A 12,652-nucleotide genomic window follows, 5' to 3' on the forward strand; every position below is an offset into this window, starting at 1 on the left:
GATGTGATTGAGGGGCTGAGAAGGGAAAGGAATTTATGGTGTTTGAGGCAACGGTATGGTCGGAACAGCTACATAAATTCTCTGAATCCATTTCTAGGAGTCCGTTGTTAATTTGGCAGAAAACAGTTACTTCTGCCCAACCTTCCAAAATATGGTGCTAATGTAAACCTTATCAAACACCCGATAATTGCCTTTTGATAATATACACCTTAAAAAATTTCAAGACCCACGGGTGCCTCGGTGGCTCAGTCGTTAAGTGTCTGCCTTCGGCTCAGGTCATAATCCCAGGGTGCTGGGATCGAGCCCTGTGTCGGGCTCCCTGCTCCGCAGGAAGCCTGCTTCTCCCTCTCCCACTCCCCCTGCTTGTGTTCCTGCTCTTGCTGCATCTCTCTCTGTCAAATAAATAAATAAAATCTTAAAAAAAAGTTTCAAGACCCAGTAATGGTATTTTTAGACAAAGGTTTTTTTTTTCTATTTTTTGTATTTTCTATATTTTTCTAGGTAATCTTGTGACGTTCCTAATTTCTAAAAACTTCTTACAGCGGAATAATGGTCCAATAAAGAACTGAAAAACCGTAAATCAGATTTGTTCAAAATGGAGAGCTTTCATTTTTATAAGCGACAAAGAAGCCTGGACAGATTCATTATAAAGTTTTAGATTCAGAAACAGGAACTGAGGGCAGAGATGCTTCCACCTTTCCTATTTTGGTTTAAAATGAAAAAAATTACTATGATACACTTGTGGTTAATTATATAACATTTAACATTTTTTTCCCTTAAAAGGAAATACTGACTCAAATTGCTCACAAATCTAAATCAAGGACTTCTTATGACATACCTTTAAAACAAAGCAGTAGTCAGTGGGTGCTTTATATTTCATTTTACACTGAATCCCATAGTAAATGTTGACATTTTCAAACTGTATAAAACATGCCAGATCTCGAGATGTCTGAAAGAGAAGGAAAAAGATAACCTTAACTGAGTTGACAGCTAATGATTTTTCAAGGTTGTCCTTGATGGCATAGCTAAGGATTACATGTTAGCAGAAAAATATTGACTGTTAGGTAACTTATTTAAGCATCTATCATGTATACATTTTCTAAAAGTCAAAACGGCGTGCCACAGACCCAGCAATGGAGTGGAATGTTGTACTGCTTTTCTGGCACCTGTACGTGGATTCCCAGGGCCGGAGCTGACTGGCTGACCTTGAGCCGCTGTTACTGATGCAGTCAAGACGGGGGGACTGACCACCTAGTCAGAAATTTCATTCTGGCTTTGGCCATTCCAAGTCAGTGATTTCATGATTGAGCATTCAAAAAGAGAAAGTCCTCCTCAGGATGAACAATAAGAGGTAAATTTGATGCTCAGTAAATTAGCACACACTTCACGCACTTCTCCCTGAGAAAAAAAAGATTCCTTTCATGCTTTCTCTTCGGGGCTGGCGTTGCCATGGAGACAGAAACCTCTGCACCATGGATAATGTGCTTGTGCGGACTGCAATCTCTCATCTACATATTTGGTTACACTTCAATTATAAATTCGCCCTATTACTCTTTTTTTTTTTTTTTACCTTCACATTCTATAATTCTTTACTAGGTTATTGAATAAAGAGTAGAGGGCAGAATGGCTACACCTCAGTGCACAATTCCTTCTTTAAAGATGATTGTACAGTTTTTTTCTTGTAAGATATTTTCTTCTGGATTTTTAAAGTCTTGTTTTCTTTTAAACTGAAAAAATAAGACCTATTCATCATAATTTTAAGAACAATGTATTATACATATATATAATTAAATGAAAATCTTCTTCTATGCTCCTTTTTTCTAATTCCACTCTTTTCTCTGGAAGTACCATTGTTAATAGTTTGGAAATATTCTTCCAAATGTTTCTGGGTGAATATTTATATACATATGTATGGGTAGACATACCCATATACATACATACACATATACAATTTTAAAAATATGAATGATGAGATTTTACTATAAACACTCTTCCATGAACTTGTTATTTTCTTAACATAGTATCTTGGGGTCTCTTTATGTCCGGACATATGGATGGATACATGACAGTCATGGAATGAGTACACAGTGCTCCACTCCATGGGCGTAATGATTTATTTAACCATTCCGACCACAGATGACTAGAGGTTACTGTAATATTTTGCTCTTGCAAAAAATACTGTGCATATGAACAAATAATTCCATGGGGCAGATTGCTAAATGTGGAGCTGCCATTTGAAAGGGTATTCCCCTTTATACTTGAATAGATCTTGTTAAATTGTCCCCGAGTTTGGCTGTACCAGTTTATATTCTAAATTTCTGAGCATGACAGTGCCCATTTTTCTTACTTACTCCTGCTGAAATCTGGATATTATCAACATTGTTCTTTTTATCAATCTCATAGGAAGAAATATTTCGCCTTTCATTTTACATCTCCCTGATATACTACTGGTAAGACAGAGCAACTTTTTAATTGTTCACAGGCTATTGATATTTCTTTTTCTGTAAATTCTCACTTAATAAGCTTTTCTGTTTTTCTATGAGCATGTTTTTTTTTTTCTTATTGATTTGTTGAGGTCTTTATATTTTGTGGGTATTCATATTTGGTTATACATGCTAAAGCGTACTCTCTAACTCCTGAGCTAGTCTTTATCTTTTTTTTTTTAAAGATTTTATTTATTTATTCATGAGAGAGAGAGAGAGAGAGAGAGAGGCAGAGGGAGAAGCAGGCTCCCAAGCAGCAGGGAGCCCAATGCGGGACTCGATCCCAGGACCCTGGGATCATGACCTGAGCCAAAGGCAGACGCTTAACCATCTGAGCCACCCAGGCGCCCCTAGTCTTTATCTTCGTTTGGCATCTTGGGCAGTAGAGAATTAAAAAACCCCTGGGTGGGGGGTTGGGGTAACTGGGTGATGGGCATTAAGGAAGGCACTTGATGTAATGAGCACTGGGTGTTATATGAAACTGATGAATCATTAAATTACTTCTGAAACTAATAATACACTACATGTTAATTAAATTGAATTTAAATAAAAAAAGAATTAAAAAACACTTTACATGGTCAAATTTGTCAGTTTTTTCCTTTACAATTTTGAGTTTTTAGTCTTACTGAAGGTTTCCCCATCCCTGAATTATGAAAATATTAACTTATATTTTCTCAGAAAATTTAAAACAAAATGTAGATAAAAGAAGATTTTATATTTTTTTCTAAATATATTTAATCAATCTATGATTTAATTTGGAACATGGTATGAGGTAAGAAACTATTTTCTCCACATAGATATACGATTATTTCAATGCTATTTATTAAATACCATATTTATTCCCCACTACTATAAAATGCTCACTTTAATTTCCCTTATATTACTAGATCTCTGTGTTGATCTGTTTTCTCCACTTGTACTGTTTTTACCTAATGTTTTGGCATCTGGAAGGAGGAGTTCTACCTCACTTTTCTTCACAACTTTTTTGGGGGGGGGGACAGTATCTCTTCCTGATTAATTTTATTTATTTTATTTTATTTATTTATTTTTCAACATGGGGCTTGAACTCACAACTCTAAGATCATGACCTGAGCCAAGATCAAGAGTTGGACACTCAACCAACTGAGCCACCCAGGTGCCCCTCTGATGAATTTTAAAAATCAGTCTGTGAAATTCAAGTCAAAACAATCCTATTGAAATTTTTCTTGGGGGACGCCCAGATGGCACAGTTGGTTAAGCAGCTGCCTTTGGCCCAGGTCATGATCCCAGGGTCCTGGGATCGAGTCCTGCACTGGGCTCCTTGATCAGCAGAGCTTCTCCCTCTGCCTGCCTCTCACCCTGCTTGTGTGCTCTCTCTGTGTGTCTCTCTCTGACAAATAAATAAATAAAATCTTAAAAAAAAAGAAAGTTTTCTTAGGATTTAATATATAGAAAGTTTGGGAGAGAATTAATATCTTTTCATCCACCAACATGGTACATTTCTATTTATTTCAGTTCTATTTCCTTTATTAAATTTTATATTTTATGCCACATATGTCTTGAACATTTCCTGTTAAGTTTATTGTTCAGTATTTTGTATTTTTTTGTTCCTACTATGCATAAAATATTATTTATAATATTTATATATATATATTATTAAAATATAAGTATATTTTAATTTGCATATTGTTTGTATGAAGGAAAACAGTTTCTTATTTGGTAAATTTATTTGGTCCTAATAGCTTTTCAGTTGAGTGTCTTATATTGTCTGGTAGACAATCATGTCAAGTGTGACTAAAGAGAGTTTTATCTCATCTTTTCCAAAAAATTCTACTTCTTATTCTTTTTCTTGACTCCTGGATTGTTCCTCCATTCCAAGGTGAATGGTAGCAGTGAGAAAAAGTACCTTGGTCCAAAGCCAGTTGAACACTTCTAATTTTATCACTAACTGTGTTGTGATAGGTTTATTTATACATCTCATTTACATGTAAATGCCAAAGACTTTTTTCCCCCAAACACTTCTAAAATAAAATTATTTGTGGGTCAGCTCGCTCTTACGTGCCCATTATGGGACTGGACTGAAGATGGCACAAATGGGAAGGTCTCAGTTCTCTAAGATCGACACTAAGTAGGAGCTGTTGCTGCCCCTAAACCAAGCGTTACCCATAATGCCTCTCCTGCATTCCGCCAGACAGCGGCAAGAGAGTCTTCTAAGGAGAGGGGCAGACCCAGATATTTCCCAGGACTTCACCTGCTTGGGAATGTGGGTCAAGCCTTATTAGAAGAAGGCTGTCATTTGTACATAAGCCATTTGGTGGTGCCCTGGATTTGCAAGTGAAGGCAACATGCTTCAGAGTACCCCAGATACAGATGAGAGAGGTATCCTAAAGCTTTTTATCAGTAAGCAAAAGATGGAAATGCCCCAAGCCTCTAAAAAACGGTCTTAGAAAAAGCTAATGGTCAGAATGAGAATCAAAATTCATTTCAAGGATGAAGAATTTATGATATGCTTGTAGATCTGAGGCAATAATCCTAAATCACCAAGTAGTTTAATGATACCTAAGACACTCTTCTAAAATAGGTAAATGCATCTAGTACACCTCAGAGAACAATTTAAATGTTCAGAGTATAAAGGCTACAATCTTAATGTAGATCTCTCAACACTTACACCTCTATGATTCCAGATAAAGGGAGTTTACTATAATGAGTAAATACAGAGGAAGAAAATCTTCAGAAATAGATATGTAAAATAACAAATTAAACTCTAGAAAAGTGCTTCTGCCATAATTTTTGAAACCTGACTTTAAAATAGATAAAATTCTTCACCTTCAGGAGAAAGCTATGGAAAAATTCAAAAGGACTTCTGCAATTCTGTCCGAATAGGGTATGTATTTGTATAAACATTGTAATGACACGAATTTCAGAGCGAAAGGGTGCATTTAAATTGCCACCTGAGGATTTCTTCAGTTTCATTTTCATAAAATGATTTTTTGATAAAGAGTTTTATTTTTCCTTCTGACCTTAGTCTTTCCTTTGGGTACATAATAAATTCCAGAAGCCCGTAAAAGAAAATAGCGCCTTTTCCAGGATTTCTTTCCATCTTCTTTCAAATAAAGAGCTCCTTCAAGTTCTGGCACAATGATGGATGTTCCACAGAAACTTTCCTGAAATTAAAATTCCAATTATAGAGAACCCAGGAAGGAAACAAAAACCACATTTTTGTTCACATTTAAACAAACAATGGCAAACTAGGCTTTAAGCTAAAAGTCATTTGTTTATAACTCTGAATGCATACAATTACACTGCATGCTATTTGTCAAAAGAGAGGAGGGATACCATGGTGGTTGAATCTCAGCTCTTGAGTTAGACTTCAAGTCTTCTTCACCACTTAGCTTTGTGAATGTGGGCAAGTCACTAAATCTCAGTTCCTTTACTTGTAAAAACTGAGTCATAATAGCCCAGCTTAACAAGAAAGGTTGTGAGTACAATCTTGGTTTACTCTAAAAGTAAGCATTCCATAAAGGCTATTTCTGTTATTATAAGTTGGTAAATAGAAGAATTATTCCTTTTCCTACAAGTAAAAAAATTACTATTTTACTGCTAGGAAATAGAAAAATTAGAATATATAATCCTATACCTAAATATGTGTGAGTTAATTTATTCTTGTGATGGTTTTCTTACTGAAGAATAAAACAAGTAATTAATACTATGGTATCAGAAAAGGAGAGGGACAAAGTAAATTTTCTAGGTGTAGATTTTCAAATGTCAGAACTTGCATACAGTTATATAATTCTTAGAAATTTCTTTTAAAAAGCAATGCAGTAAAATTACATATCATTCTCCCAGTTCAAATACTCAAATTTATTTTGGGCTTTATTATAACTTTCAACCTCCTTTCATTCCACCTCATAAATGTAGAATAACTTTTATTTTTGTACCCTGCAAGTAAATTTATATGTAGTAGAGCTGGGATACATTTTTGTTCACATTTCCCCCCAATTTAGCTAGCATTAGTTGCCTTGTCAATAATCTTTTCAATCAGATTTTTGTTCCAAATTTTCCTGGAAAGCAGGATAATGCTGATTTTTCATAGTATAACATGTTTTGTATTTTCTTTCACATCCAGCTTTTAATACACTGCTCAAGTCCGGTATCAAGAACTATTCAGGCAATTGTATACATCAAGGCACAAGCAGTCCCTGATTAACAATAGCTGATGGATAAGCACTGATGAAAATGGCTGTGTCAGGAAACTTCACCCTCCCCTTCCATGTCTATCAGTTCTGATCCCTGCTAGGTACACTCAGAATCTGAATCTCCTTGCTGCTAGGGACACCTGGTGCCTTCTCTTCCTCAACTCAACCTGGAGTCTAGTAAATGCAGAGAACATCCCCATTCCCACTGGAGGGCCTCCACGGGAAATACCCACTGTGTGCTCTTGGCCCCTGAAAGCAGAATCTGCAACATGTTTTCAGAGCCTTGGGAGTGGCAGAAGGTTCTAGCACCTCCTCCATCTGGTACAGGGCTGGGAGAATGTGGTGGGGGAGAGAAACCTGTGAGGGAGCCTGGCCAGACCGTGGTGAATGAGAGCAGGTGCTCGTCAAAGTCGGCGAGCTGGCTCCGGGTATTAATGTGGCCCAGGAGTCACCAGGTCTTCTGAGTTTTCATTAGAAGTCTCAAATCTACTAACTCAAGAAAAGGTCAACACACTGTTGAAGAGGAAGAAAACCTGTCTAGGGCTCCAGCATGCCCATCTGTGACCTGTGAGCTCTGCACTCCTCTGCATTATGTGCTGGGAGCAAAGCACTGAGTTTCAGCATAGTTAGTATGTGAAAACTCACTAGGAGTTTCAAAAAAAAAAAAAATCAACCATCAAATGAACTTCTGGAACATGACCCTATAGTGATAATCACAAACATGTGCAGAGTAATCGACACAATGCTTCCACTACCTCCTGGGATAGCTGTAATAATTCAATATGATCCAGGAGACTGAGGTCCTTGGACTCACCCCATAACACATGAACCTCAGTGGTAGGCCCAGAACTTGTGTCAGTTTTCCCAACTCCAAAGCTCATAATAGCTATAATTTAGTAATAATTTGATTTTAAAACCCCAAGTTAAAATTTCAGTGTGTCTCAGAATCTCCCATTGTTCTAAGAAAGCAAATAATTTAAAAGTAGATACAGTTAATATCCTTCTCTTTTCTTCCACTCAGCAAAATTAAACTTACCTCAAGTAAGGATTCCTTGTTCTTAGCATTCATCTTCTCATTTGTTTCCTTTCCTTCCTTTTTTCCTTTGTTATTCAGGTAAAAATTCTAAATAAAATATTAAAAGAGCAGATCAGTAAGTGTTCATCGCCATGCTAACCACTGCAGGGAACTCATGGTCTTGCTGGAGAGAGAACACACACCTACAGTAAATAAAGTGGGAACCACAGCCTATGGTATGTGTCAACCAAACACCTACCGACTGACCATTTACCAAGTGCTGCCTACGTTGTCACTGAGGCTGATGTAAAACCTTGTCTTCTTCCCACAGTGCACAATCAACGAGGAAATAAACGTAAGATAGAAAACACTAGCTTGACACTATTTGGTTGTTAAATTCCATTGTCTAGAACACGTGCCCAATGCTGGAGGCTGGGAGACACTAATGTCTTGGAAGAGGCTGGGTCTAGATTGCAGGGGGAGCCTGTGCCCCAAGTGCAAGAGGGTGACTTCTCTGGCTTGTGGGTGTCATGTGGCATCCCAAGGCCCTGTGGACTAGAGATTCTGGCTTATTAAAAGAAGCTTGAAATCTGGAGTTTTATTTATTTATTTTTATTTATTTATTTATTTAACTTATTTATTCATTTTAAAGATTGATTTGTGTGTGTGTGTGTGTGTGTGAGAGAGAGAGAGAGAGACAGAGAGACAGAGAGACAGAGAGAGCGCAGCAGGCAGAGGAAGAAGCAGGCTTCCCACTGAGCAAGGAGCCCGATGCAGGACTCAATCCCAGCAGCCTGGGACCATGACCTGAGCCAAAGGCAGACGCTTAACCAACTGAGCCACCCAGGCGTCCCTGAAATCTGGAGTTTTATAAATGTTGATGACTACTTTTAATTTTTAAAAACCATATGGGTCAATCACAGCATGGAGTTTGCTGTCTGCAACTTCTAGGGACAGAAAGAAGTAGAAAGGGCATTTCTGGAAAGAGAACTAGCCTCATAAAGACAGGGAAGAACATGATTCAAAAGCATTCATGAATGGGTGCATCGTCCCTAAGTGGAGTTTGTATTAATCTATGCATCATATTTTGTTAATACTGAATATCAATGAGATGGCTGAAACTAAATGTTAAATGAGTAAGTTTCCAGAAAATCGTGAGTATCCAAGGGTTAATCTTCACATAACCACTACAGCTGAGGTATCAATATATAAAAGTGATTATGAGTGACCACTGTCATAATTAAAACACTGAAGATTTTTATGTGTAAATGTAGAGTTTTGTAAAATAATGCATGAAAAAAATGTATTAAAACTAGAACATATACCTCTGGAGCATAGTAACTAAAATAAGGACCCTCATGGATTTAGACACAGATGTTTATTTATATCATAAGAATGTTTCTCCAAGTGTGACTCCCCAGACTAGGTTGATACTCAGCAAAATGCATGTTCCTGGGATCCCCATCTATTGAACTAGAACCTCTGGGACGGGGCCTGGAAATCTGCATTCCAACATGCTTCCTGCATGATTTTTATTGACACTGAATTTTAAGAACAGAGTATACTGCAGATGGCCAAAAGACACATGAAAAGATGCTCAACATCACTCATCATCAGAAAAATACAAATTAAAACTACAATGAGCTATCACCTTACACATGTCAGAATGGCTAAGATGAACAACACAAGAAACAAAAGGTGTTGGCAAGGATGCAGAGAAAGGGGAACGCTCCTGTACTGTTGGTGGGAATGCAAACTGGTGCAGCCACTCTGGAAAACAGTGCGGAGGTTCCTCAAAAAGTTAAAAATAGAACTACCCTATGATCCAGTCATTGCACTACTAGGTATTTATCCAAAAATACAAAAACATGAATTCAAAGGGATACATGCACCCCTATATTTGCTGCAGCATAATTTATAATACCCAATTTTAAAAGCAGCCCAAGTGCCCACTGATAGATGAATGCATAAAGAAGATGTGGTATATATATATATACAAATATTATTCAGCCATAAAAAATAATGAAATCATGCATTTGCAATGACATGGAGGCAGCTGGAGAATATCATGCTAGGTGAAGTAGTCAGAGAAAGACAAATACCATATGATTTCACTCATAGCTGGAATTTAAGAAACAAAACAAACAAGCAAAGGAAAATAAAAAGAGAGAGACAAACCAAGAAACAGACTCTTAACTACAGAGAACAATCTGATGGTTCCCAGAGGGGAGGCGGGTGGGGGATGGGTGAAGTAGGTGATGGGGATTAAGGAGTGCACTTGTCCTGATGAGCACTGGGTAACGTATGGGATTATTGAATCACTATATTATACACCTGATAATGTAACACTGTATGTTAACTATACTAGAATTAAAATTAAAACTTAGTAAATAAATAAATATTTTTAAAAAACAGAGTGTACTGGACAGAGGGGAAGGAAGCAAAGTGCAGGCAAATAAAATATGCAAAATTAGGATATTTCCAAGAAACAGGATGCATAAAAATGGTGATTTGCCAACTTAAATAGGGGAAATAAATCAAGTACAATTACTCTGATAATTCTGATTGAATTGTCTTTTAATATGTTTTTCAAGACTTTTAACTTTTACTTATTTGAAAGGACAGTATATCATGAATTAGTGTGATTATCATCTAGGGTTCCGAAACCATTTTAATTTTACAGGTTTGGCTTGAAGACCATGACTAACCATAAGAGGTAACACATACCACCTGCCAAAACTCTGCGCCAAGGTCTCACAAGAACTGCACAACATAGGCATATTACTATTTTATAGATAAGGAAGCAGAAGGATTAAGTGATTGGCCAAAATCTAATCAGTGCCAGAGCTTTGAGTTTTTCCTATTTTTTTCTCAGCATTAAAATGCTCTAAATACCATAGGCGAGAACCCGGATCCACAACAGTGTGGATGCACTTAATGCCACTGAACTATACTTAAAAATGATTACAGTGGTAAATTCCATGTTATATATATTTTGCCAAAATAAAAAACAACGAGCAGTCGTAAGAGTGAATGCAGAGTGCTGCTCCCAAGCACCCCTTGCTGGAGAGTCCTGGAAATGTGAATTATGTATGAAAGAATGAGCAGAGAACACGAACGAGGAAACTCTGTAGCATGCGCTTTTCATCGTCATCTGGGAAAACGAGAACACCTGCAGGGACAGGTAAGGGGAAAAAAAGCCTTTCTAAACTGTGAAGGGCCGCATTTTATGAGGTTATCCCAAAGGGTCAGGATCTGCAGTTGTGTCTTCCTCTGAGATTTTCTGAGACCCCTCTCACTTTTTCAGCTTCAGAATAAGTTTTTTCCCCCTCCAAGTGATTGTGCTATACTGTTTTCGTTTTAAAGAAAATGGAAAAAACACAAAGTAAACCAGAGCTGGAGTTCAGGGAGCGTAGTCCTTAGAACAGACTGATCGCCCTTGGGTCAGAACTTTTCATCAGTCGGGTGGTCAGCCAGCTCAGTTTGGGCTGCTCTGTAGCAAGCAGCAGAGCTCGAGTGAACTCATTATCTGTTACACATGGAGCTGTGGGCAATCTGAGCTGAACAATAAGAGAACTTTAAAATGGGAAATGAGACTTTCAGTTACAGCTTGCTCCCTTTTCTCACAGCTGAAAATGCAAGACTCGGGGGCAGCTGAAAAGCAAAGAAACAGAGCATTACTTTTAAAAATGTATTTAAAAATACATTACTTTTAAAATACCACCTTCTTGGAATTAAGAGCAAACCAAGCAGTTATCAGCCCATGAATAAAGATCTGTGAGAACCCTCTACATGTAAAATACCCCTGTTCCAGAGAATCTTTTTCTTTCTCATTGAGAAGATACGTATAAACAGATGGCTACGATCTATAGATGGGGAGCTACATGAGACACTGCATAAATTCAAAATGAGCCATTTCTATAGGTTTTCAGAAAGGAAGGAAATCACTACAGGCTGAAATGGTCAAGGAAGGCTTTGCAGAGGGGGTCAAAGTTTGAACTAGGCCTGAAAGATGTTCCATATTCAGATAGGGAAAAGGAATGAGGAAAACATTTGAGGCAGGAAGAGAAGCATGTACAAAGGCCTGGAGGTAGTTAAGGCCTGGGTATCTTCGAGCCACCGGTGACCAGTCTGGCTACGGCTGGGGACTAATGCAGCACAGCTGAAGACCAGACTCTCCCTGCCAATTCTCCTCTTCTCCCCATGTCAGAATACACTTGGGGCCCGTCATCAAGTGACGGAGTGGTGCCTTCCCCTACGATGGGTGGAATTCCTGTCCTTGCCCCACTTGTGTTGGGCTTAGCCACGTGACTTGCTTTGGCAGAACAAGAATGTGAGTGGAAGGGCATCGATTCTGAGCAGAGGACTTGAGAGGCTGTGTCATGTGTTTCCACACAACCCCCTGTACTCTTGCCGTCACTGTGAGAAGCATGTGTCACAGGGAGCTACTGGTCTGAAGACAGTGAGAGACAAGACCTGACTCACATTCTGGAGCCAAGGATGATGACCGGCAGACCCTGGAGAGAGGAAATGTCTGTGACTGTAAGCCACTGGGATTCAGAGGTTGTTTTTATGCATTGAACACTGATACACACGCCCACATTGGCTGGTGAGGGGATCTAGGGCACTGAAGCCAAGGGTAGACTTTCCTTTAACATAAGAAGCCATATTGGAGACCAGAAATGTGATTACTGTAAGACTTCCTCCTGCTGGGCCTGGTCCTGGATGGTCAAAGATGAACCTTGGTGGGAGAGGGAGGTTGGAAAGGAATGCCGGAAAGATGCCATGATCATTCCGCCATGTTAACTTTCTCCCTCAGTGGCTGGCACCCTTTTGCACCTGAGGAGAATGAGGTTGTGTTTCTCTCTCTGTTCCTCACTCATGCAGCCATCACTGAACCACAACCACCACCAAATTTCAGTTAAGGAACAGAACAAATGATGGAATGAACATTGCCTAAAGTATCAACAATGATCATT

The 12,652-nt window shown here is 38.3% G+C and overlaps 1 protein-coding gene across 1 annotated transcript in view; it reads right to left on the minus strand.

The window, feature by feature from the left end:
* APBB1IP (amyloid beta precursor protein binding family B member 1 interacting protein) overlaps positions 1–12,652 on the minus strand; it is a 104,229-nt gene that overhangs the window by 21,151 nt on the left and 70,426 nt on the right. The window contains exons 8-10 of the mRNA XM_025892011.2: positions 7,695–7,781; positions 5,483–5,626; positions 839–949 (exon numbers count right to left, since the gene is read on the minus strand). Of these exons, the coding sequence (XP_025747796.1) occupies positions 839–949; positions 5,483–5,626; positions 7,695–7,781 (342 nt within the window). The remainder of the gene's footprint in view (positions 1–838; positions 950–5,482; positions 5,627–7,694; positions 7,782–12,652) is intronic.

Source organism: Callorhinus ursinus, unplaced genomic scaffold (genome assembly GCF_003265705.2).
Source record: "Callorhinus ursinus isolate GAN/ISIS: 27379988/994484 unplaced genomic scaffold, GSC_fseal_2.0 scaffold63, whole genome shotgun sequence".
NCBI classification, from domain to species: Eukaryota; Metazoa; Chordata; class Mammalia; order Carnivora; family Otariidae; genus Callorhinus; species Callorhinus ursinus.